Source organism: Artemia sp. Qi Xiang Cuo, chromosome 12, assembly GCF_049724085.1.
Source record: "Artemia sp. Qi Xiang Cuo chromosome 12, ASM4972408v1, whole genome shotgun sequence".
NCBI lineage: Eukaryota > Metazoa > Arthropoda > Branchiopoda > Anostraca > Artemiidae > Artemia > Artemia sp. Qi Xiang Cuo.
In genome coordinates, this window is record NC_142805.1 from 54,418,428 (window position 1) to 54,446,001 (window position 27,574).

General features: G+C 38.6%; 1 protein-coding gene across 3 annotated transcripts in view; it reads right to left on the reverse strand.

The window, feature by feature from the left end:
- LOC148946284 (uncharacterized) overlaps positions 1–27,574 on the reverse strand; it is a 91,347-nt gene that overhangs the window by 47,813 nt on the left and 15,960 nt on the right. For all 3 annotated transcript variants that reach the window (XM_089097922.1, XM_089097924.1, XM_089097923.1), the window contains exon 2: positions 11,788–11,831. In XM_089097922.1, the coding sequence (XP_088954048.1) occupies positions 11,788–11,829 (42 nt within the window). In that variant the 5' untranslated portion in view covers positions 11,830–11,831. The remainder of the gene's footprint in view (positions 1–11,787; positions 11,832–27,574) is intronic.

Below are 27,574 nucleotides of genomic sequence, written 5' to 3' on the forward strand. Positions count from 1 at the left end.
GTGAACCTTTGGACAACTTCAATACTAGTGGTGCTATCCAGGCTAACTGAAGGATTGGCAGCAGGGGAGAATGGGTCCCTGGCAGTAATTTTCGTTTTAGTCCAGTTTATCTGCAGTCCTACTTTTGCAGCCTCTTCTCCTAGGATTCGAAGCGCTTCCAGCAACTGCTCCATGGAGTCCGCCATAATGGCCAAGTCATCGGCAAAATCAGAAGGGTCAAAACATTCCAGGTCGCTATTCGAAGCCCCCTTTGGTCTAGAAGGTTTAGTCTGTCAGTCTTTCTGACGTCGTCAGCATGTCCATTGACGCGCGATGGTCGAAATCTTAAAAGGGGGTCCGGATCCGAGGCTATGTAGTCACTTTGCGTAGCACTTGATTTTCAGGTGGAGGGTCGCTAGCCCAACCGAACCTAGGCCTAGAATCTGATTAGAGCTAGGTTTAACCTAGGTACTGAGATTCCCAGGGTGGGCTCCACCCGCCACATGAGGTTGCAGCTACCCTGATCGGAGTGTTTAGTTAGGGGATGACCCCATATCCAGGTACCGACACTTTTTTGTAAGTCCCTCATATTCCCTTCACAAATACAAGCCCATAAATATCCCAATGTGCTATTGGAGACATTGGGTCTGTCGAGCATCTGGTATTACTTAATCATATCCGGTTGACAAGAAAATTTCTGGAAGTATTATTATCTGAGTTTCGTTTGCCAAGTAGCCTATGTTGTTCAATAATTGAAGTGATTTTGAAGCGGCATGATGTCTAATAAATGAAGTTTTGATATGTATTCTAATATACAATTGGAGGGGGTCTTTTTTTGTTTACTCTAATGGTATCGAACCTATTATTGATGATGTATATTTGATTATGACTACAACCAGCCAGATATCATTTTTGTAACTGAATGGCCCTGAGCACATCTGTTTTCCATAACCGGGTCTTGCACATGAGTTTGGGACCCCATATTCCCATCCAGGACCCAATGGCCCACACCAGGGCCCTCAAGTCCCCCTCAAGGTCCCTAATGCCCCCCTCCCAAATTCCCCCTATATTTTTTTACTTAGAAATTTTATCAACTTTTCTTTACATATCTTAAAATGACATAAAATGGAATCAGATTCTTTTTAGAGTTAGACATATATGAATTAGAAACTTATCAAGACTCAGTCATGTACAGATAATACTATAGGCAGACAAGGGGTATACTTGAGTCCGAAATAGGTGAATTAGGTTTTTTACCAAAGTGTGAGAGATATGAATCGGATTCTATTTTAGAGCTAGACACACATGAAGCTGGAATTTATCAAGATTCAGTCATAGACAGACACTACTATCAGCTCACAAGTGGTAAACTAGAGTCTGAAATAGGTGAATTAGGTTTTTACCAAAGTCTGAGAGAGATGAATTGGATTCTTTTTAGAGTTAAAGGCATATAAAGTTGGGATTTATCAAGATTCAGCCAGACACAAACATTAATATCAGCTCAAAAGTGGTATACTAGAGTCTGAAATAGGTGAATTAGGTTTTTACCAAAGTCTGATAGAGATGAATTGGACTCTATTTGGAGTTAGAGACAAATGAAACATGAGTTTATCAAGATTCAGTCAAACACAGCTACTACTACCAGCTCACAAGTGATATACTAGAGGCTGAAACATGTGAATGAGATTTTCACCAAAGTCTGAGAGAGATGCATAAAATTCTTTTAGTTTTAGAGATATATTAAGTGGACATTTATCAAGATTTAGTAGACACATACACCACTACCAACTCACAAATGGTATACTAGAGTTTGAAATAGGTGAATTAGGTTTTTACCATAGTCTGAGAGAGATGAATCGGATTCTTTTTAGAGTTAGAGACATATGAAGTGGGACTTTATCAAGAGTCAGGCAATCACAGATACTACTACCAGCTCACAATTGATATACTAGAGTCTGAAGTATGTGAATTAGGTTCTTACCAAACTGTGAGAGAGATGCATCAAATTCTTTTAGTGTTAGAGAAATATAAAGTGGATATTTATCAAGATTCAGTCAGACACATACACCACTACCAACTCACAAATGGTATTCTAAAATCTAAGATAGGTGAATTAGGTTTTTACCAAATTCTGAGAGAGATGAATGGATTCTTTTTAGAGTTAGAGACATATGAAGTGGGAATTTATCAAGATTCAGTCAAACACAAACAAAGTGAGAATGTATCAAGATCCAGTCAGACACAGACACCAATATCAGCTCACAAGTGGTATATTCGAGTCTGAAATAGTTGAGTTAGGTTTTTACCAAAGTCTGAGAAAGATGAATTGAATTCATTTTTAGATTTAGAGACATATGAAGAGGGAATTTATCAATTTTCAGTAAAACCCAGAAACTACTTCCTGCTTGCAAGTAATATACCAGAGTCTCAAATAGGTGAATTAGTTTTTAAAAAAGTCTGATAGAGATAATTCGGATTCTTTTTAGATTTAGAGACATATGAATTGGGGATTTGTCCAGATTCAGTCGGAGACATACACTAATACCAGCTCACAAGTGGTATACTAGTGTCTGAAATAGATGAATTAGGTTTTTACCGAAGTCTGAGAGTGATGGATCAGACTAATAAGTGAATTAGGGTTTTACCGAAGTCCGAGAGAAATGAATCATATTCCTTTAAGAATTTGAGACATATGTAGTGGGAATTTATCAAGATTCAGTCAGACACAGACACTAATACCGACTCCCAAGTGGTATACTACAGTCTGAGATAGATGAATTCGGTTTTTTACCAAAGTTTGAGAGAGATGGATCAGATTTTGTTAGAGTTAGAGACATATGATGCGGGAATTTATCTAGATTCAGTCAAACACAGACACTACTATCAGGTCACAAGGGGTACACTAGAGTCTGAAATAGGTGGATTGTATTTTTACCAAATTCTGAGGGAGATGAATCGGATCCTTTTTTTAATTAGAGACATATGAAGTAGGAACACAACTGATGGCAATAAAAGCGATTTTTCACCTGCACTCGGGTACCTGCAGCCAATCTTCAACCGCACCTTTTTTCAAGTAACTTCATTCAAGTTAGGTTCCTTTAGGTTTACTTAGCGTGGCGTGCCAGGCTACGTGATCCTAAACATACCAAACTTAAATGAAGTTACAGTTCAAATATTTTGGACTCTATTATCAAGGAAGCACACTTGTGCCTCTTTAAAGAGGCGACCCACCACAATGTTAAGCGATTTCCGGTCCTAACGGTCGCAGAGAGACAGCGGTGATCGCATTTTGTAGAACAAGCTCCAACTAAGAAACGTGCAAAATTTCACCCCCCTCCGACTTTATCTTCATGGGTAAAAGTGGGCCGGAAGTTTCGACCCTCCGACCACAGCCCCCCTTTAACGTTGTCCGATTGGGCTGAAATTTAAACGTTAATTTTTCCTAGGGCCCGGTAACTTATCCTCGAAATTTCAGCTCAATCCGATTACTCCTTCCCTATTTTCCAAAAACCAAATATAGCCACTTAAAGTTCATTTCTCTTTTTTTCTATCAGCCACGCCTACAGGCCACAGTTGGCAATGAATCCGGGTGAACTTCCAGCCCATAGTAACTAAAATAAGATTATATCCGGGTTGCAGCGGTAGCTAGTATAATAAAGAACGTGTCCGTGTCTGACAGAATCTTGATAAATTCCCACTTCATAAGTCTCTAACTCTTACTTTGTCTAACTGAATCTTGATAGATTTCCATTGAATATGTCTCTAACTCTAAAAAGAACCCGTTTCATCTCTCTCAGACTTTGTAAGTTCAAGTTCGCGTTCTTTTAATTTTCAAACTAACTTCGCTCACTATAACACTATAAAATAGAAAAGAAGAAAAACGGCTCATTCAATTGTAAATTCAAAGGGCTAGTGCCCCTTTTAATAGTCGAAAGTGATTGGAGGGCAACTATCCCCTCTCTCACGCTCACCATTTCCCAAAACACATCGAATAAAATTTTTGCGATAGCCATTTTGTTCAACATAGCTGAAAGCTCTAGAAATTAGGTATTTGAGGATGGCAAACCCCCCAGAGCCCTTAGGGTGAGTGCTATAACTTATGCCCCTGGGGGAATATAAGGTTTTCATAGAAAGCGTTGTCGTAAAAACTTCAAAATACCTCATTTAATTGGAAATTGAAAGGGCTAGTGCCCTTTTCAATAGTTGAAAGTTATTGGAGGGCAAATAACTCCTCTCTCACGCCCACCATTTTCCCAAACACATGAGATAAAAATTTTGAGATATTCATTTTGTTCAACGCAGTTAAAATTTCTGGAAATTAGGTCCTTAAGGATGATAGCCCCCTTAGAGCGCTCACGGCAAGGGTTGTAAGATATGCCCTGGGGACATATAAGGTTTTTATAGAAAGCATTGTCATAGAAACTTTAAAAAGGGCTTTTTTGATTCGAAATTGAAAGGGCTAGTTCCCTTTTTTATAGTCGAAAGTGATTGGAGGGCAGCTAACCCCCCTCTCACGCCCACCAATTTCCCAAACATAACCAATCAAAACTTTGAGATTGCTATTCTGTTCAACGTAGTTGAAAGCTCTAGAAATTTGCTCTTTGAGAATGACATACCCGCCACACCCGTCAGGGCAAGGGTTTAAGTTATGGCCTTGGGGCATATAAGGTTTTTTTAGAAAGCGTTGTCGTAGAAACTTCAAAAAAGGCTCATTCAATTAGAAATTGAAAGGGCTAGGGCCCTTTTTAATAGTCAAAAGTGATCGGAAAGCAACAGACCCCCCTCTTACGCCCACATTTCCCAAAACACATCCAATCAAAACTTTGAGATTGCCATTTTGTTCAACGTAGTTGAAAGCTCTTGAAGTTAGGTTTTTTAGACTGAAAAACCCCCCACAGCTCTCAGGGGTAGGGTTATAAGTTATGCCCTGGGGCATATAAGGTTCTTATAGAAAGCGTTGTCGTAAAAACTTCAAAAGGGGCTCATTCAATTGGAAAAGGGCTAGTGCCCTTCTTAATAGTTGAAAGTTATTGGAGGGCAAATAAACCCCCTGTCACGCCCACCATTTCTCCAAACACTTGCAATCAAAATTTTGAGATATCCATTTTGTTCAACGCAGTTGAAAATTCTTGAAATTGGGTCTTTGAGGATGATAACCCCCTCAGAGCCCTGAGGGCAAGGGTTGTAAGTTATTACCTGTGGTCATATAAGGCTTTATATAGAAAGTGTTGTCTTGACACTGAAAAAGGGCCCATTTGATTAGAAATTGAAAGGGCTAGTGCCCTTTTTAATTGTCAAAAGTGATTGGAGGGCAGCCTACCCCCCTCTATCGCCCACCACTTTCCTAAACACATCCAACCAAAATTTTGAGATGGCCATTTTGTTCAACATAGTTGAAAGCTCTGGAAATTAAGTTTGTGAGGATGACCAACCCCCACACCCCTCAGGGCAAGGTTTGTAAGTTACGCCCTTGGGGCACGTTAAGTTTATATAGAAAACATTGTTGTAGAAACTTCAAAAAGTGCTCATTCAATTAGAAATTGAAAGGGCTAGTGCCCTTTTTAATACTCGAAAGTAATTGGAGGGCAACTGCCCCCCTCCCTTGTTAAGCCCACCATGTCCCCAAACACATGCAATCAAAAATTTGAGGTATTCATTTTGTTCAATGCAGTTGAAAGTCATGGAAATTAGGTCTTTGAGGATGATACCCCCCCCCCTACCCCATCCCTCAGGGCAAGGGTTGTAAGTTGTACCCTGGAGGCATATAAGGTTTTAATAGAAAGCTTTGTCGTAGAAACTTCCAAAAGGGCTCAATCGATTGGAAATTGAAAGGTCTAGAGCCCTTTTTAATAGTAGAAAGTGATTGGAGGGCAACTAACCCCCTCTCACGCCCACCATTTCTTAAAACACATCCAATCAAAATTTTGAGATAGCCTTTTTTTTCAACGTAATTGAGAGTTAAAGAAATTAGGTCTTTAAGGATGACAACCCCCCACACTCCTCAGGGTAAGAGCTGTAAATTATGCCCTGGGAACAAATAAGGCAGTGTTGTAGAAACTTCAAAAAGGGCTTATTGGATTAGAAATTGAGAGAGCTTGTGCTCTTTTTAACAGTCGGAAGTAATTGAAGGGAAACAACCCTCTCACGCCCACCATTTCCCCAAACACGTCCAATCAAAATTTTGAGATAATCATTTTGTTCAACGTAGTTTAAAGTTCTGGAAATAAGGTCTTTCAGGATGACAACCCCCCTCCCCCACTATCCTCCCACAAAAGAAAGAGTTGTCGTAGAAACTTCAAAAAAGGGCTCATTCGATTGGAAATTGAAAGCGCTAGTGCCCTTTTTAATAGTTGACAATGATTGGAGGACAACTAACCCCCTCTCACGCCCACCATTTTTCCGAACACATTCAATCAAAATTTTGAGATAGCCAATTTGTTCAACACAGTTCAAAGGTCCAGAAATCTATGTCTTTGAGGAAGACAAACCCCCCACAGCCCCCAGAGGAAAGTTTATAAGTTATGCCCAGGGTGCATACAAGGTTTTTACATAAAGCGTTGTCGTATAAATTCCAAAAAGGGCTTATTCAACTGGGAATTGAGAAGGCTAGTGCCCTTATTAATAGTGAAAAGCAACTGGGGGGTGAATTCCTCGCCCCCCCCCCACGCCCCTCATTTCCCCAAACACTTCCGATCAACATTTTGATACAGCCATTTTTTTAACATATTTGAAGTGTCCAAAAATTATACTTTTGAGTATGACAACACCCCCCCCCCTCGGCCACAGCCCACGGGGCTAAGGTTGTGATTTATGCCCTGAGGGCATATAAGGTTTTTATGCAATGTGTTGTTGTAGAAACTTCAAAAAGGGCTCATTTAATTGGGAATTGAGGTCACTAGTGTCCTTATTAATAGTCAAAAGCTATGAGAGGGTGAATGCCATTCCCCCCCCCCTGACGCAAATCATTTTAACAAACACTTCTGATCAACATTTTGATATAGCCATTTTGTTGAACGTAGTTGAAGGGTCTGGAATTCATGTTTTTGACTTTGACAACCCCCCTAGAGCCCTCAGGGCTAATATTGTAAGTTATGCACTGGGGGCATATAATGCTTTTATAGAAAGTGTTGTCGTAAAAACTTCAAACAGGGTTCATTGGATTGGAGATTGAGACGGCTATTGTCCTTTTTAATAGTTGAAAGTAATCAGAGGGAAAATCACCCCCGCCTCATGCCCATCATTTCCCCAAACATTAACGATCAACATTTTGCCATTCTATTCAAAATAGTCTAAATATCATATAACATGGCTTTTGGGGTCTAAACAAACTCCAGAGATTAGGGGATTGTTATGCCAAGGGGGTATTTAAGGTTTTTATGGAAGGGATGGTTGTTTAACTTTAGAAGATGCCCAGTCTTTCTCCATGAAAAAGACTATGTCATTATCAAACGAACAGAAATTAATTAAAAAAAACTTGTTCCACAAAATAAGTTTTTCAAAAAAAAGTAAAGAACTCCATTAAACCAAAAATGAACAAAAATAGAATCAAATAATCTACCAAGCATACAACTACTAAAAATCAAAATCAATAAATAAATGAAACCCAAAACAAACAGAAATTAAAATAAATAACAGAATCAAACTCAAAACGAGCAGAACTTAATATGAGTAGGGTTTAAACCATGCTTTCTAAAAGTCAGAATATAATTTGTACTTCACTGAAAAAATTATTTTAAATGTTTTCACTTTTATAATTTTAAGAAATCAAAAATTAATTAACATTTTAAGGAATAAATATCAGCATATGTAGGTTAATCTGACAATGCACTATTTTTGTCAGTAGATTGGTTTCAATTTTTTCAGCAGAGTACAGTTTATATTCTAGATTTTAGAAAGCATGGGGTTTTAGAGCCCAAGTCATATTAATATTCACTTGTTTTGTTATAGACTATGTTATTTATTTATTTTCTGTTTGTTTTTCGGTTTCATTTATCTATTGATACTGATTTTTGGTAATTGTGTGCAAGGTAGATTATTTGATTCTCTTTTTGGTCATTTTTGGCTTAATGGAGTTCTTTACTTTTTTGAAAAACTTATTTTGTGGAAAAAGTTTTTTTAATTAATATTATAAAAGTAATGAAAAATAAATAATAACAAACAATAAAAATAAACATCATAAAAAAGAAAATAAGACACCACATTCAACTCACAGCTCACATTCCAAATCAAATAAAAAATATAATATAAATAAACACCAGCACCGGCAACCATAGCTTCATAATAATTAATAATTATCTATTACATATAGTTTTAAATTATTTTTACATAGCAAAATAGAAAAATGTGAATTAAAAAATAACTTTCATAAATGTTCCAAAACTTTATTATTGAATTTTTCTGATCGTTCAGTATGATCTGGATCGTTCAGTATAAAATCTGGATCGTTCAGTATGAATTTTAGAGAAAGGCAATTTAGCTGAACATCGTCTTAGACTATACCTATTCTGAATGAAGGAAATTAGCGAGAAATTAATAGAATCAAGAGCCAATGGTAAAAATTCCTTAATTTGTATAAAGGACACAAGTCTAAAAAGGACACAATTAACTGGAAGATCAACTGGCAATATAACCTGACTTAATTGCAGGCAAAGGGAGGTAAAATTTTAAGTACCTTAGTAACCCTACATTCCTTCCCCACTGAATCCTTAATCTATCAAGATGAAGCTTCTAAGATAAATTCTCATCATCTATAAGACTTAGGTACTTACAAGATTCCTTTCTAGTAATGGTAACTATTTCTCCATTAAAATGGACAGATATTTGAGAAAGTGACGGTAGGGCAAAAGAAAGTCGAGAAAAGATGATAAAATGGGTTTCCGATGAATTTTAAACAATGAAGTTGTTAGGAAACCACTGCAATCGCTTCATTAGAATACAACCGATGTTTCCTCTGACCGATGATTCACCTCTACCTGTGACGGAATTAGCTGTGTCGTATGCGAATAGGAGAGCAAGTCCATCACCTTCGACTGTGTCCATAATGTTATTGACGTATATCAGAAACATAAGCGGTCCAAGAATTGAACCTTGCGGTACTCCTACCTTTCATGAACATGGAGCTTTTACCGATCTGACTCTACCTTCATCCACAAATTGATTCCTACCAGTAAGTTAAGGTTGTATGATTAAGAGAGCATTGCCTCTTATTCCGCAGTTATCAAGCATACCCAGAAGAATCAGATGACAAATAATACCAAAAGCTTTCTTAACATTCACAGATATTGTAGCTGGCATTGCATCATTTAAAAATCGTAGTAAAACCAGAATAGCATGCTCGGTAGAATGCACAGGCCTGAGTCCAACCTGATGCATGATGAAGAAGTTAGACTTAGTCGGATAATTCATCACTCTGTTGTAGAAGCACACTTCATAATTTTTGAAAAGACAGAGAAAAAAGAAAAAAGGTGATAGTTCAAAGGCTACTTGGGGTCGCTACCTTTGTGGAGGGGTATAACTCTCGCTGACTTGAAAACAGTGGGAAAGATTCAGCCCTTAAAGCAGGAATTGATGCCATGTGCGATAACACTGACATAGCAATCCATGGTCACCTTGATGAGGTAAGTTGATGACCCAAATGGACCTTCGGAGGGACCGTTTTTCGTGACTTGTACAGTCTTCAGGAGCTCGTTTTCAGTGACAGATGACAGAAACATAGAGTAGCTAGATGACGAAGGTAGGTATTTTTCGTAATAAACCTAATTCACACATTTCAGACTCTAGTATATCACTTTTAAGCTGGTGGTAGTGACTGTGTCTGACTGAATCTTGATACATTCCCACTTCATATTCGGTAAAAACTTAATTCACCCAGTTTAGAATCTAGTATATCACTTGTGAGCTGATAGTAGTGTCTGTGTCTTACTGAATCTTGGAAATTCCCACTTTATATGTCTCTAAATCTAAAAAGAATCCTATTCATCTCTCTCAGACTTCGGTAAAAACCTAAGTCACCCATTTCAGACTCTAATATACCACTTGTGGGCTGTTAGTAATGTCTGTGTCTGACTGAATTTTGATAAATTCCCGCTTCATATGTCTCTAACTTTAAAAAAAATCTGATTCCGATTCATCTCTCTCAGAATTTGGTTAAAACCTAATTCAGCTATTTCAGACTCTAGTATACCACTTGTGAGCTGACGGTAGTGTCTGTGTTTGAAAGAATCTTGATAAATTCCTACTTCATATGTCTCTAAGTCTAAAAAGAATCCGATTCAACTCTCTCAGATTTTAGTAAAAACCTGTGTCACTTATTTCAGCCTTTAGTACACCACAGGTGATTTGTAGTACTGTATGTGTTTGATTGAATCTTGATAAATTCCTACTTTACATGTCAATTACTCTAAAAAGAATCCGATTCATCTCTTTCAGACTTTGATAAAAACTTTATTCCCCAATTTCAAACTCTAGTAAATCAGTTTTTAGCTGATAGTAGTGTCTGTATATGACTAAATCTTGATAAATTCCTACTTCATATGTCTCTAACTCTTAAAAAATCCGTTTCTATTTCATATCATTTTAAGACATGGAAAAAAAGTTGAAAAAATGTCTATGTAAAAAAAAAATATTAGGGTGGGGCAAAATCTTAGGGGGGATTGGGGCGCTAGAGGGGACTGAAAGCCCTGGAGGGGGAATCGGGGCCTTAAAGGGTTACATGGGGCCCTGGAGGGGACTCGGGGGTCCTGGTGGGGGACATTGGGTCCTGGATGGGAATATGGGGACCAAAACTCATTCGCAAGACCTGGTAATGGAAAACAGATGTGCTCAAGACCATTACTTTACAAAAATGATATCTGGCCGGCTGTAGTCATAATCAACTATCAATAATCAATAATGGGCTCGCTACCAATAGAGTACAAAAAAGATCTCCTCTAATTGTATATTAGAATCCATATCAAAACTTCATTTATTACTCTTTATTAGACATCATGTCACTTAAAACTCACTTTAATTATTAGACAACATACTTGGCAAGCGAAACTCAGATAATAATGCTTCCAGAAATTTTCTTGTCAACCGGATATGAATAAGTAATAACACATGCTCGACAGACCCAATGTCTCCAAAAGTGCAATGGGATATGTGTGTGCTTGTATTTTGTAGGGGCTATGAGGGATAAAAAAAAGTGTCGGTACCTGGGATCGAAGGGGATAGTGACCTCCCGTATTTGTTATTAGCATTTTACTTCTGTCTTGGCCTTTGACGGTTCGATGCTGCATTGAGTTGTTAGTAATAGTAATAGCAGGAGTGTGCCAACAGAAAAAGATAAATCAATTTCGTATAATTTCATGTTAAACGGTGTGCTTTAATTTCGATGGATTACGTCTGTAACATAATTTTGTAATCTAATTTTATGCTAAGAATATACAGTTTCAGTAAGACAAAAACTTTTACAAAATTTCAAAATTACAATTAATCCTTCAGTTTCGTCATGTAGTCTCCTATAGTCATACTGTGTCAATTTCCGGCATGTCTTTCCAAATATTGAACAATGTTTTTAAGTAATACAATAGTAAACTTAACAATCTCTTTAAATTAACAATAAAATAGTAAACAATCTCGTATAATAAAATATAATATAATAATAACGACATAATAAAATAATATAAATGTAAAACTAAATTTAAAATGAAATTAAAATATATAAAATAAAAGAAAAAATATATAATAATCAAAAACCGTAGGCTATTAAACAATATTTGTCTTATTAAGCGTCGATAAATACTTCATTAAAACAGTAAAACTACTTACGCAAAATATCAAGCATAAAGTCTGACTGAAAGCAAGTACCATTCCTAAAAAGAAAAAAATAAGGATATAACAGGAATCAAAAAGCTCAGAGCAGGCATGTATACAGAAGGAGTTGGGAGGGTGGAAAGAAATTTAAAGTGCCCCCCCCCCCAAAAAAAAACTTGAAGGTTCTACGATTATTCCTATAATTCTTTATGTTTGCGATGTAACTTGCACGTTTTTTGTACTTTTTTTTGGTGCTGTGCTCTCCTTTACAAAAAATCCTAATAGAAAACCTTGAAGAAAAAGTCCATTAGAAAAAAATCTGGTACAATCCCAATGTCCCATTAGTATTATAAGCTTTTGAGTTTTTATTTCGAATTTGCTTTTCAACTGCTACATTATGGTTCTGTGATCTTGTAGAGTTTAATCAATTTCATATCCCGAGTCCATGCGGGAAGAGGCGAAGTAGGTACTTGACAAGCTTGAAATAATGAGACCTAATTTTTTTTAACTGTTTGAGTAAAGATCCTCGAAAAAGGGGCACAATAGAGAATATGGTACATTGGAATGATGTTATACAGAGTTGCGTGCTGTATTAAGGCAAAGCTTTGCTTTATTGAATGAAGCATATGTAACGCAAATGCGGTGCTGAATATAAGCCACTAGCACCTGACGAGTATGCACAAGAGGTCAGCCAATTGGCAGTCAGGTGTGTTATCTGCTCAACAGGTATTCCAGCTCAAGAGCACTATTTCCGATTTTTCAGGGTTAAAATCAAGACCTATGTCAGCGAACCCTTGGCTTAATCTTTCAAAGATATTGGAAAACTCTCTAAGGACCGACTGATATTCAGAATTTCATCAGCACAAGGAATGAGATAAGGGTTAAGACCAACCACAGACACAAGATGAGGGAAACTGCTTTAGGATTTAGGACTTAGTTATTGAAAAGTGTTGGGGAAGAGACAGTTCCCTGCCTGGCACCTTTCACAACATTGACAAGTTTGTCACACGGTGCGGAAGGGCTAAATTTGCCCAGAGGGGTTCCATTGTAACTGAACCACCGTGTAACTGAACCCCAAGCAACTGAACCCTGTAACTGAACCACTGTGCAACTGAATAACCGTGCAACGGAACCACCGTACAACTGACCCACCGTGCAATTGAACCACCGTGCAACTGAACCCCCGTGCAACTGAACCCCTGTGCAACTGAACCCTCGTGCTACTGAACCCTCATGAAACTGAACCGCCTTTAACTGAACCCTCGTGCAACTCAACCCCCGTGCAACTCAACCCCATTTAACTAAACCCACGTGTAACAGAACCACCATGTAACTGAACCCCCGTGCAAGTGAACCACCGTACAACTGAACCATCGTGCAACTGAACCACCGTGAAACTGAACCACCGTGCAACTGAACCACCATGCAACTGAACCCTCGTGTAACTGAACCCTCGTGCAACTCAATAAAAATAATCTTGTCACAAAAACAAAAAAAAAATCGGACGTCATAAACTCTTAAATCCAGGTTTATTTCTCTTTTTTATGTCTGTTAATGGGGGATCCCTTCACCCTGTCAATTTCTACGGGTATAAGCGTTTAACCCCCTCCCCAGCGGAAAATTTCAACTCCTCCACCCACGGAAACCCCGTCACCTGAAAAATACCCCCCTCGCGGAAATTATGGTTTTCGAAATTTAAAAATCTTCTTTGAGTCGTGTTATTTTTTAGTTTAATTGAGAAGTTCTAAGGGAAGTGGAAAAGAGGAATTTATGTGTAAATCTTGCCCCCCCCCCCCCGTGCAAATACTTTCTTCTCATGGAAGATCCTCCAAAAAAACCCCACACAAAAAAAATTCCGTATGTTTCCCAATGACAAGTACTATCTGTAAGCAATAGACAAATAAAAAAAAACTTAAAAAGGAACTGAAACTTCTGCAATGGGGTTATCTGATTGTTTTGTAGCTAGAAAGAGAGAAGGATACCTCAAAGGGTGCATTTTGATGCCAAAACATCTCAGCTCTCATTGAGCCTTCAAATAAATACAAAATTATCTCTAAGGGAGAGACGACAGGAGGACGGAGGTAGAAATTGTTTGATTTTCCGAGACATTTCTAGTCATTTTTTATAAGCGGAATGTGATTGGAGACTAACCAACCGCAAGAGGTATTTTTTTTTGGGGGGGGGAGATTTTCTAAGGGGAGGTATTTTCTGGAAGGGGGGTATTTTCCGTGAGGTGTTATTTTCCGTGGTGTATTTTCCTTGGGGGATGTTTCTTTGCGGGGGGGGGGAAACGCCGGCTCTCACCGTCTACATACTGTAATTTTTTTACCACTTTGCTTATTTTGTTGTTTTCATTTTGTGGTACTTTCTACGCTCGTAGTTGTTCATCGTTTGGTTTGAAAGAGGTTAATTACCTGCTTTGGTGGAGCCGACACAAAAGCTACTTTCTCTTTGTGTTTGGGAACTTTTGGTTTGATTTTTTTTTCTTACCTAGATGTATCAGGCCTTTCCTGAACAATGAGTAATAAAAATAGTGCGGAAAATATCGGAACTTTGAGAATTTAGATAACAAAAAAATCACTTGTTGTTGCGCTTTCTAGTAGATTGTATCTATTGAATACTACCGCTGCTATAGGAAAACATTTTTACCGCCGCTATAGGAATTCCCATACTATGTGCTGAATGCTCTAAGCATTATCAAAGAGAGTCAGTACTCCCTCACATGGTATACACTACAGTTTCACGTGTACAGTGTAAAAAGCGTGCAAACTTATAAAGTGGTCAAACACATGTTTTGAACCTATAGTCAGGATTGTATAAGACAATCAGACTGGTTTTTTGCTATTGATATCAATTTCACAAGAATATGCATTACAGTTTCACGTGGACATTGTAAAAAGCGAGCAGTACGAGCGGGGATTCCCCACTGGTTCCTGAAGTCTAGCTTGTTACACAAGTTTGCTTCAACTCCACGTTTTCAACCAGACTGGTTTTTGAGACAACACCCATAAAGCGAGCAGTACGAGTGGGGATTCCCCACTGGTTCCTGAAGTCTAGCTCGTTACACAAGTTTGCTTCAACTCCATGTTTTCAACCAGACTGGTTTTTGAGACAACATCCATTTTTTAGGGCCAATCAGTGACAGCGGAGGTTGCTCCATATACGATAACTTGAGTGATGATTGGATTCAAATAAAAAGGAGTGATTTTCATTCATCCTTGAGATTTTGTATATAATGGCCATGCATTATGATTAAATTTTCATAATGTTTTAACATACCATGGATAATACATTTAATACTATTGACTTTGAAGCTATGGCTACTTCGATTTATAATGTGAGTTCAGTTTACTAAATTTTCTTAATTTATTTCCAAATAAAATAATTTTACCACCCCTCAAGTAAATTCAAATTTCAAGGGGCATAGCCCCCCCCCAAACAATAGAAACTCTAAAATATGATGATTATAGTCGCTAGAAAACGTAAAATACGCTCTTTTTTCATTATGTAAACCCCATCCCCCTCTGTTTATAAGTTTAATTCATTAGAAATAGTTCTTTCGTTCAAAATGTCCTTTTCCCATTATCAAAAATAGAGTGTGGTGTCTTTATCGGCTTAAATAGAACCATCTGTGTTTATAATCCTGTTACAGAAAAGACAGTTTCATAAGACAAACTTCACACGCTTGTGTTATCGCATAGATTAATGGCACATGTATTTGTGTAATTCAAGACACTTTGAAAAATAGATTGTTTTTTGGCCAAATTAGACGAGATAATCTATTTTCAATAGTATTTGGTGAAAGTCAATGGATTTCATTGATGAGTAAGAGGCTTTTATAAAAATATAAGGCAGGGAGGGGGGCAATGTATCAATTCTAACTCCTTCGTTGGAAGGTGAAAAACAAACTATTTCTTCACATGAAAAGTAAGGGGGGATTCTTTGTGCAGACACGTATACCCTTTGACAAGAAAACTAATGTGTTCATTCTGACACGCAACACTGAAGTTTAGTGTTTGGTTAGCTTCTAATTATATCATATTTATGGCTGGCTATTTTTTAGATCTATATTTTAAATCACTGTATTGGAATTGATGCAGCAGAGGGGGGGGGGCACTAATTTTTTCTTCTGTAAAAAGGGTAATCGTTTTTCCATACTAAATTTTTTCTTCTTTTAAGAACAATTTTGAAGAATGCCTGCCTCCCCCTCAAAAGAGAGCTAAGGGTAATGGTGCTACTCCAATGCAACAACTGGAGATAGCTGGCCCATCGAGAACCACCCACATCCCTTCCAGACAGGCGCTGCCTGCCCAAGCCCCACCCGTGCCAGCCCCTATGCAGCCGGGTAGAAAGCTGAAAAGAGAGTGGATGGCTGCTCACATGATGGTGAACACCGCTGCTCCAACCCCCCAAACCAGTGACATCGTAGACGCCACCACATCTATGCAAGAAACGGACGTCACCCTCCCATCTATCCCCCATCATGCTTTGCCAGGATCATCCGGCACTCCACTGCAGTATGAATTTGGAAATGTGAGCATTTACCTCTACCTTCTACCTGATTATAGAAATATCTACCTATTTTGAGCGTGTGCGTGTGTGTGTGTGTGTGTGTGTGCGTGTGTGTGTGTGAGTGTGCGTGTGTGCGTGTGCGTCTGTGTGTGTGTGCCCCTATGCAGCCGGGTAGAAAGCTGAAAAGAGAGTGGACGGCTGCTCAAATGATGGTGAACACCGCTGCTCCAACCCCCCAAACCAGTGACATCGTAGCCGCCACCACATCTATGCAAGAAACGGACGTCACCCTCCCATCTATCCCCCATCATGCTTTGCCAGGATCATCCGGCACTCAACTGCAGTCTGAATTTGGAAATGTGAGTATTTACCTCTACCTTCTACCTGATTATACAAATATCTACCTATTTTCAGCGTGTACGTGTGTGTGTGTGCGCGTGTGTGTGTGTGTGCGTGTGTGTGTGGGCGTGTGCGTGTGTGTGCGTGTGTGTGTGTGTGTGTGAGTGTGTGTGTGTGTGTGTGTGTGTGTGTGTGTGTGTGTGTGTGTGTGTGTGTGTGTGTGTGTGTGTGTGTGTGTGTGTGTGTGTGTGTGTGTGTGTGTGTGTGTGTGTGTGTGTGTGTGTGTGTGTGTGTGTGTGTGTGTGTGTGTGTGTGTGTGTGTGTGTGTGTGTGTGTGTGTGTGTGTGTGTGTGTGTGTGTGTGTGTGTGTGTGTGTGTGTGTGTGTGTGTGTGTGTGTGTGTGTGTGTGTGTGTGTGTGTGTGTGTGTGTGTGTGTGTGTGTGTGTGTGTGTGTGTGTGTGTGTGTGTGTGTGTGTGTGTGTGTGTGTGTGTGTGTGTGTGTGTGTGTGTGTGTGTGTGTGTGTGTGTGTGTGTGTGTGTGTGTGTGTGTGTGTGTGTGTGTGTGTGTGTGTGTGTGTGTGTGTGTGTGTGTGTGTGTGTGTGTGTGTGTGTGTGTGTGTGTGTGTGTGTGTGTGTGTGTGTGTGTGTGTGTGTGTGTGTGTGTGTGTGTGTGTGTGTGTGTGTGTGTGTGTGTGTGTGTGTGTGTGTGTTGTGTGTGTGTGTGTGTGTGTGTGTGTGTGTGTGTGTGTGTGTGTGTGTGTGTGTGTGTGTGTGTGTGTGTGTGTGTTTGTTTTTTTTTTATTGTGTTTTTGTTTGATTTTTGGTGTTTTTTTGTGATTGTGTGTTTTTTTTTTTGTTTTTTTGTTTTTTTCTTTTTTTTTTTTTTTGTGTTTGTGTTTTTTTGTGTGTGTGTTTGTGTATTTATGTGTGTGTGTTTGTGTCTGTGTGTGGGTGTATTTGTTTTTGTGTGTTTGTGTTTGTTTGTGTGTTTGTGTGTGTGTTTTAGTGATATATTTTGGGATTTTGTTTTATTTTTGTTGTTTTTTTTAGGTTGTTTTTTTTTGTGTGTGTGTTTTTTTTTTTGTGTGTGTGTTTGTGTTTTTGTGTTTGTTTGTATGTGTTTGTGTGTTTGTGTGTGTGTGTGTGTGTTTGTGTGTGTGTGTGTATGTGTGTGTGTGTGTGTGTGTTTGTGTGTGTGTGTGTGTGTGTGTGTGTGTGTGTGTGTGTGTGTGTGTGTGTGTGTGTGTGTGTGTGTGTGTGTGTGTGTGTGTGTGTGTGTGTGTGTGTGTGTGTGTGTGTGTGTGTGTGTGTGTGTGTGTGTGTGTGTGTGTGTGTGTGTGTGTGTGTGTGTGTGTGTGTGTGTGTGTGTGTGTGTTTGTGTGTGTGTGTGTGTGTGTGTGTGTGTGTGTTTCCGGTGTTCTTTTAAGAACACCGAAACTTTCCCTCTAAACAATCAAAAATTTACTTTAGGGAAATTTTCTCCACCGTTACGTGCAAGTCTGTCGAGATTTTTCATTGTTGAATTATTTTTTAATGTTTTATGGGCTGCTGCTAAAAATGCATATTTAAAGCATTACAGCCCTGTTTCAAAATTAAAACACTGAACCCCTTTGGTAGCCGACAAATCTGGGTGGCATTTTATTTGTCGAGTTCTACCTGCCCCCCCCCCAAAATAAAGTTTTTTTAAATCTACTGAGATTCAGATCCAAGTATTCAATGTATAAAATGGTGGACCCACTCCCCCTCTCGTTGAACGTGTCCAAAGTTGATATTAATTTATTAACCCAATTGAAAAAGTAACCCTCAAATTCATTTAGACCAGGGTAAAAAGTTTGATTGCCAGTTGAAAAATGAAAATAAAAAATGTCCCCAGATGTCCCCTTTTGTAAATAAACTTTTTGATTTACCGATGCTTTAATCCCCCCCTGGCCCCCCCCCCCCCGATTCTGAATCTGAATCTCAATAAGTGCTCAAATTTGGTCGCTTTAGGTATGAAGAACATTTACAGGGTGTGTTAAAATTACACTCCCGTCAACCAGGTTTTCCTCGGGGGGATTAAAATCTACCCTATGTGCTTGGAAGTGACCTAGAGCAGATTCCAACAAATTAAATTCACGTAGTTCCAGGGACGCGACGCTTTTTTCATGTCCTGCACTAATTTGCACGGGATCCAATTCACTTATAGTAAAGTCATCGTCAAAAATGTCCCCGGAAACATTAGATCCAACAATTTGCATAAGGCTATCCATTTCTTCCGTTGTAAATTAAAAATCCAGGGGGATACCAAATGACGTACCTTCACTGTCATCATCCGGCGAGAAGGTACAATTACCCATGATATTTTGAAGTCCTGGGCAGGGAAGGCAGTTGTTTTTGTAGCTTCCCCCTGAAACTAAAATGAATGGATTGAGTTTTTTCTTTGAGGAAAGTTTTTTCACAATTATAGCACACTATTTATTTTTTTCTTAGTTGGATTTATCAAACAAATGTTTTTTTTTTCTTAATTGGATTCGTATTTATCAAACAAATACATTATAAATTACAAATTTTGCTTATAGCATCATTTATAAAACAAGTGCATAATAAATTGCAAATTTTGTTAATAGCACACACGTTCACGCACACACACACGCACATACACACATGCACACACACACATGCACACACACACACGTTCACACACGCGCGCACACACATACGCACACACATCGCAACGTTGACTAATAGCAATAAAATACGGTAAAAAAAATCAATTCAATAGCTCATTACAAAAAACTGACTCTTTTTTCCTATAAATCTAGCCATCTATAAACAATAGCGATCAGACTAGAAGCAGATTCCTTTCCCTACAAATCTATCGGTTTAATGTTTTTTTTTTCTTAATTGGATTCGTATTTATCAAACAAATGCATATTAAATTACAAATTTTTGCTTATAGCATTATTTACAAAACAAGTGCATAATAAATTACAAATTTTGTTAATAGCACACACGCACACGTTCACACACACTCACACTTACACACATAAAGACACACGTACAGACACACACACACAAGCGCACACGCACACACGCACACACGTTCACAAACACACACAGCACACACGCGCACACGCACACACGCGCGCGCACACGCACACGCGCACACGCACATGCGCGCGCGCGCGCGCGCGCACGCATTCACACACGCACACGCACACACACACACACACACACACGCGCACACGCACACGCACGCGCGCGCGCGCGCGCGCGCACGCACGCACGCGCGCACGCACGCACACGCACACGCGCGCACGCACGCACGCGCGCGCGCGCGCACGCGCGCACACACACGCGCGCGCACCGCACGCACGCGCGCGCGCGCGCGCGCGCGCGCGCGCGCGCGCGCGCGCGCGCGCGCGCGCGCGCGCGCGCGCGCGCGCGCGCGCGCGCGCGCGCGCGCGCGCGCACACGCGCGCGCGCGCGCGCGCACGCACGCGCACGCACGCACGCACACGCGCACGCGCGCGCACACGCGCGCACACGCGCGCGCGCACACACACACACACACACACACACACACACACACACACACACACACACACACACACACACACACACACACACACACACACACACACACACACACACACACACACACACACACACACACACACACACACACACACACAGACACACACACACACAGACACACACACACACACACACACACACACACACACACACACACACACACACACACACACACACACACACACACACACACACACACACACCCACACACACACACACACACACACACACACACACACACACCACACACACAAAAAAAAACAAAAAAAAACTAACACACACAAAAAAACACAAACACACAAAAAAACAAAAAAACACATAAACACACACACACAAATACAAACACAAACACAAACACACTAAAAAAACAAAAAAACCCCACCAAAACAAACAAAAACACACACACACACACACACACACACAAACACAAACAATACAAAAACAAAACACACACTAAAACCAAATACCAAACCCAAACAAACAAAACAACCCAAAAAAAAACACACCAGAAAACCCAAATACACCCCCAAACACCCAATCACACACACACACGTACATACTACACACACACACACACACACACACACACACACACACACACACACACACACACACACACACCACACACACACACACACACAGACACACGTCTGTACGTGTGTCTTTATGTGTGTAAGTTTGAGTGTGTGTGAACGTGTGCGTGTGTGCTATTAACAAAATTTGTAATTTATTATGCACTTGTTTTGTAAATAATGCTATAAGCAAAAATTTGTAATTTATTATGCATTTGTTTGATAAATACGAATCCAATTAAAAAAAAAACAACATTACACGGATAGATTTGTAGGAAAAGGAATCTGCTTCTAGTCTGATCGCTATTTTTTATGGATGGCTAGATTTGTAGGAAAAAAGAGTCAGTTTTTTTTAATGAGCTATTGAATTGATTTTTTTTACCGTATTTTATTGCTATTAGTCAACGTTGCGATGTGTGTGCGTATGTGTGTGTGCGCGTGTGTGAACGTGTGTGTGTGTGCATGTGTGTGGTTGAGCGTGTACGTGTGTGTGCGTGTGTGTGTGCCTGAACGTGTGTGCTATTAACAAAATTTGCAATTTATTATGCACTTGTTTTATAAATAATGCTATAAGCAAAAATTTTTAATTTATAATGCATTTGTTTGATAAATATGAATCCAATTAAGAAAAAAAAAAAACAATTGTTTGATAAATACAACTAAGAAAAAAAATAAATGGTGTGCTATAATTGTGATAAGACTTTCCTCAAATAAGAAAACTCAATCTATTCATTTTAGTTTCAGGAGGAAGCTACGAAAACAACTGCCTTCCCTGGCCCAGGACTTCAAAATATCATGGGTAATTGTACCCTCTCGCCGGATGATGACAGTGAAGGTACATCATTTGGTATCCCCCTGGATTTTTAATTTACAACGGAAGAAATGGATAGCCTTATGCAAATTGTTGGATCTAATGTTTCCGGGGACATTTTTGACGAAGACTTTACTATAAGTGAATTGGGTCCCGTGCAAATAGGTGCAGGACATGAAAAAAGCGTCGCGTCCCTGGAACTACGTGAATTTAATTTGTTGGAATCTACTCTAGGTCACTTCCAAACACATAGGGTAGATTTTAATCCCCCGAAGGATAACCTGGTTGACGGGAGTGTCATTTTAACAAACCCTGTAAATGTTCTTCATACCTACATCGACCAAATTTGAGCACTTATTGAGATTCAGATTCAGAACCGGGGGGGGGGGGCCAGGGGGGGATTAAAGCATCGGTAAATCAAAAAGTTTATTTACAAAAGGGGACATCTGGGGACATATTTTATTTTCATTTTTCAACTGGCAATCAAACTTTTTACCCTGGTCTAAATGAATTTGAGGGTTACTTTTTCAATTGGTTTAATAAATTAATATCAACTTTGGACACGTTCAACGAGAGGGGGAGTGGGTCCACCCTTTTATACATTGAATACTTGGATCTGAATCTCAGTAGATTTAAAAAAACTTTATTTTGAGGGGGGCAGGTAGAAATCGACAAATAAAATGCCACCCAGATTTGTCGGCTACCAAAGGGGTTCAGTGTTTTAATTTTGAAACAGGGCTGTAATGCTTTAAATATGCATTTTTAGCAGCAGCCCATAAAACATTAAAAAATAATTCAACAATGAAAAATCTCGACAGACTTGCACGTAACGGTGGAGAAAATTTCCCTAAAGTAAATTTTGATTGTTTAGAGGGAAAGTTTCCGGTGTTCTTAAAAGAAATAACCATATTTGAAAAAGCAAACGAAAATCTTGGGTTGGGGGTGGTTATTCTCCAGTATGACACAGAATTTGTAAATGGGGGAAAGAACTACTGCTACTGCTAAAAGTAAAAACCCCAAACCTACTTGATGATTTGGCGCACGGTGAAATCATCAGCTCGCAGATGGACTACACCAATTGGAGTGGGCTTTACCCAGAACTAGTGAAACGTCGGGCGCCAAATCAGCTTTTATTTTTTAAATCAGAAACAGGACGCGACATGATTTCCCGTGGTATTTTTGTAAGTCCGAAGGTGCACTTTATACAAACACACGACGAGGAAATGAAAAAACGTTGCAAAGAAGTACCCACTCGCTATGCGAATAAGAATTTCGACATGAACGTCATTAGGAATTATATTATTCAATATACAGTTCTACGAGCAAAATCGCTGACAATTGGGTTGCTGAACTTCAGTAATCTTACAGCTGATATAGAAAAATTCACCAGAGCAACATTTCTAACAAGGTCTCTGCTTGCCAAAATGACGTAACTACCCTCCCCCTAAGGCACTATTTAACTTCCGACCGAACCAAATGTGTTAGTCAAAAGGAAAGTCTCGGTTTGAGTAAAGTCCAATAAATTTCCCAAAACCTGGGGGGAGGGAGGGGGCCTCACGGCCCGTGAGGGGGGGGGGGGTGCCCGGCCGGTTGCCAGCGGGAGGGCGCGCCGCCACTACAAAAGTTATCACTTTTTACTTAGAGCAGATTTTTGTGCTTTTGTAAATTACATGTTGCATTCAAATTAAAAAAATTATGTAAAAAAGTCATATTATTCAAAGTGTATTTTTGTCATTAAATGTTGTATTTTTTTTTATAAATAAAGTATATTTATTAAAGTGCTTTTTCTAGTGCTTTTTTTAAATAAATATTTTTTTATTATAAATAAATGAAAAAAAAAATCTTAAGTGTATTTTTCTTTGTTTTCTGTAAAGTGCTGTTTTTTTTATAGTACAGGAAACATGATTCTTTATTGATTTTGTTCTTCTTCTCATTATTCTTGAACGGACTAGTAATAGGGAAATTTTTTAGTCATTAGACAACTATAGTCTACAGTTAGTTGTCTAGGTGAACTGTTGAAGGGAACATGTATCAATTTAAAACACCATTCAGATCGTTTCTGTGTGGGCCATCAATGTCAGGCAAAACGACACTCTTAACTAAAATAAATAAAAATTGCGATAAAATATTTGTGGAAAAGCCGAAAAAAATCTACTATTGTTACAGTATTTGGCAGGAGTCATACGATAAAATAAAAGCAATTGGTATGGCAGGATTGGTGCAGATACAATTCATACAGGGACTTGATGTTTTCAACATTATTGAACCAAACTCTTGGTTGATTATTGATGATCTGGCTGAATCTATTGAACAATGGTCCCAGGAAATGCTGCAATTGTTCACCGTTCGCTCTCATCATGAACAGATTTCCATTACTCTGGTTCTACACAATATCTTTCATCAGAGCAAATGTATGCGAACACTTGCATTGAACTGCACCTACTATATCATCTACAGAGTTGTTCGTGATTCCAGCTCGCTAATAACTCTCAATAAACAAATATACCTTGGCGTCCCTAAATTTCTGCTCTCAACATACAATCAGGCAACTAATAAACCCTACGGCTATATCCTATTGGATCTTAATCAAAATACACCAAAGTAGTCACATAACCAAAATGCGTGTAGTCACAGATATTTTTGACAATGAAATTACAGTATATCTCCCCGTGAACAGTAAAAAGAGCTATTAGTTGCTATCATGACACTGAAGAAACTACATTCAAAATAGACATTTATTTTCAGTTCTAAGCACTTCAAAACCCCCACTTAGGAAAGCCATACTCAAACATAGTATTGACAATGATTTCATTAATCTAATATCTGAGCTTTGCTTAAATTTTACCGAGGGTAATCAACCGTTAGAGATAGTTTAGCAGCAGGCAAAGCAACATCATTCCGTTGGACGAACATTGGCATCTAAAAAGAGAGAAAAACATTTAAAAAGGAAACGTCTTCTTCAGACGGGTGGTAGCTTTTTCACACTTTTACTACCAAAACTTGTAAACAGTTTTCTCTAGAGAATGGTCAAACCCTATAAATTGACTCCAATAGAACTCGCTCTCTCACCCGTGGAACACTTTGAGGACAATCTGAGTAAATTCATTGACAACGATAATATTAAGGATGATAAAAAACTGCTTATACTTCAAGATGCACTTCGCCGAGTGGACAAACATAAGCCCTATCGTGCGAAGGCCAGTGGTATTGACCACAAAAAAGAATCATCTCCTCAGGATTCTGCTGCTGGAACACAACTAAAGAAGGAGGAATTGGATTAAATTTTATCAAAAATTGGAAATCTAATGCCCCACTCATATCGTGAAGAAAGTAAACGACTCATAACTTATCTTATGGAAAGTGGTCAAGATCATATTCAAGTTGATAGCAATGGGAAAGAGATTATAATTCAAGGCTAGAGCTATAATCTACTTTATTTAATCTATGATATTGTTACAAATCGTAAAGGACTATTATCATTCGACGCTCATCTATAAACCTTTTTAAATGCATTAAACTTTGCCAAAAGCCTTATTAGCAATAGGAAAATTCTAAAAAAATTGAATGAACATGCACCCTCAACACCATCAAAATATAAACATGAAAAGGAAGAGGAAAATCTTAAATCAATTTTGGAAAATACCATCACACTCATTGAAAACTTGTCAGTAAGATGCAGCAGCACATCACTGATTACTAAAAAAAGGTAAACAGGTGTCCAGTCGTAGTCACCACCACCACCAATTGTCATCTTACAAACCAAACGTCAATGGTAAGATGTACAATCGAGGACCCAATTGGTGAAATCATGAAAGATACTTATGCAAATATTAGCAAAACGAGGCGATTAAATTAATCAGACATCCTGTCCAAAGTCATTAGTGTTCACGCTAAAAGTGTAAAAGACTATCTACAAAATGAATCAAGTTACACTCCGAATAGAAATCATAAGCTTGTTGCTAATAAATATCGAAAAACTAAAGCCTTTTTCCCCTAGAATATAATGCAAGCAGATCTCCTAACTCTGTATGAGATTCAAAGACGTCACAATACACCATAAAAGTACATTCTACTTGCAATCAGTGCGTTTAGTCGCTATGCATATGCAATTCTATTGCGGTCAAAGAGAGGTGATGAAGTTGCTCAGGCCGTTGAAAGTATTCTCGAACAGGATTCATATAAGAAATTCAAACGGATCGTGGTAGTGAACTTATTAATCTCTATGTTGCAAAAGAAACAGCAAAATATAATGAATTGGTCCATCATAGGTGTAGCCCCATAAAACCTGCATTGGCCGAATAACTGAAAAGTACTAGTCTAATTTTAATTTCAAGATATTGTACATTGAAATACATATCTGTATCTATTCAGGATTTAGATAAAATCATGTTGATTTATAATCAACGACCTCATTGATCATTGTCCAATTCAACCCCAACGGAAGTTCATCATTCTGATCATGATACAATTGACACCTTTCTTAAACAATATTGCAATGAAACGATATTCAAGAAGAAAAATAAATTCAATGTTGGTGATACTGTTGGAATTAAAAGAACAACTAATGTTTTTGAAAAGGGTAATTACTTGTGGTCCACCAAACTTTTTAAAGTGGCAAAAATCTTAGACACTAAACCAATATCTTATTGTTTGTATGATACCAAAGATGAAGAGATTATCGTTGGGTTTTGTGAATATGGACAAAAAATGGGTTAAAATAATAGTTAACTCTATCAAACTGATAAGATATTAAAGACTCGTACTCGATGGGGTAGGAAACAGTTACTTGTTCGGTTGCTATGGTACAATTCTGATTTTGATTCTTGGATTGATGTTGAAGATATTGACAATGCCCAACGGTATTTATGTAATATTCATGTCCATCGTCTCCAATCTTCTCTGCACCGATTTGAATATGAAAAGCGATTTTTGAACGAAACTCTCCCCCGTCTTCAAATTTGACGATGGGGAGTATGAAATTTCTCTTGTTGGCCGTACTTAATAAAATATACATGGAATCCCGAGAAAGGATCGTGTGTATGAAATAAAAGTTATCATTTGATTGAACACTCTTTGTAGAGTATGAATGGGTTGAACCACTCAAATCTACTTAATATTCTCATGTCAAATTATGAAATATTGAATATGATGATATGACAGATTTGTGTCATACACTCAATAGAAAATTTCATATTACAGGAATGGTAAATTTTATTTTAATTATTCAACCGAACACTATAGGATTTACATTACCTCACCTTTTGACACTGAAAAGATTATTCTCAATGATAATCTGAGAGCCGTTCTTGGCTTTAAACAGAATATGATGAATGGGAAAAACACTGGCACCGTTTACGGGATGGATCAAATTATTTTTGCTGATTATCCACCTGGTTTCGCCTCGGACTCTTGTATATATCTTTATTTATATTTTGTGGAAAAACCGAGAGTTGGTAATTCAAGTTCTCTCCTCTTACGTGTTCTTGAACGAAAAACTGTCGACAAACATTCTTATAGCTCCAACCTGAAGTGTCTTTGGTATGCTCCGGTAAACGCTTAGCATTTGGAGCTCTATCAGTTAATACTAAGAAGCGAATGTGGTGAACCTCTGGCAATAACAAGAGGTTTAGCAGTGATTACATGTCATTTTCGACCCATTGTTGGCGACGCCACCTTAAATGAACAATAGAAGATTTCCATTTGTCTGCCCCGATATCGATTGCTATATTGGTGCTCTGAGTCCACGTCAAATAGGCAATGGATTGGACTACTACAAGGGGCGTACTACAATGTATGGCTTTGGTCTTGGTAGCTGGTTCTCTAGGCTGTTTTGTTCTGCACAACCCCTTGCCAGAAAATATATTATACCTGCATCATCAAATTTTGCTGCCTCCGCACTACAGGACTGGGGATCGGGTAAGAACTTCAAGGAGAGTATTAAAGAAAATATAAGACCCTCAGCAAGAACCTTTTGTGAGCAATTAAAACATCG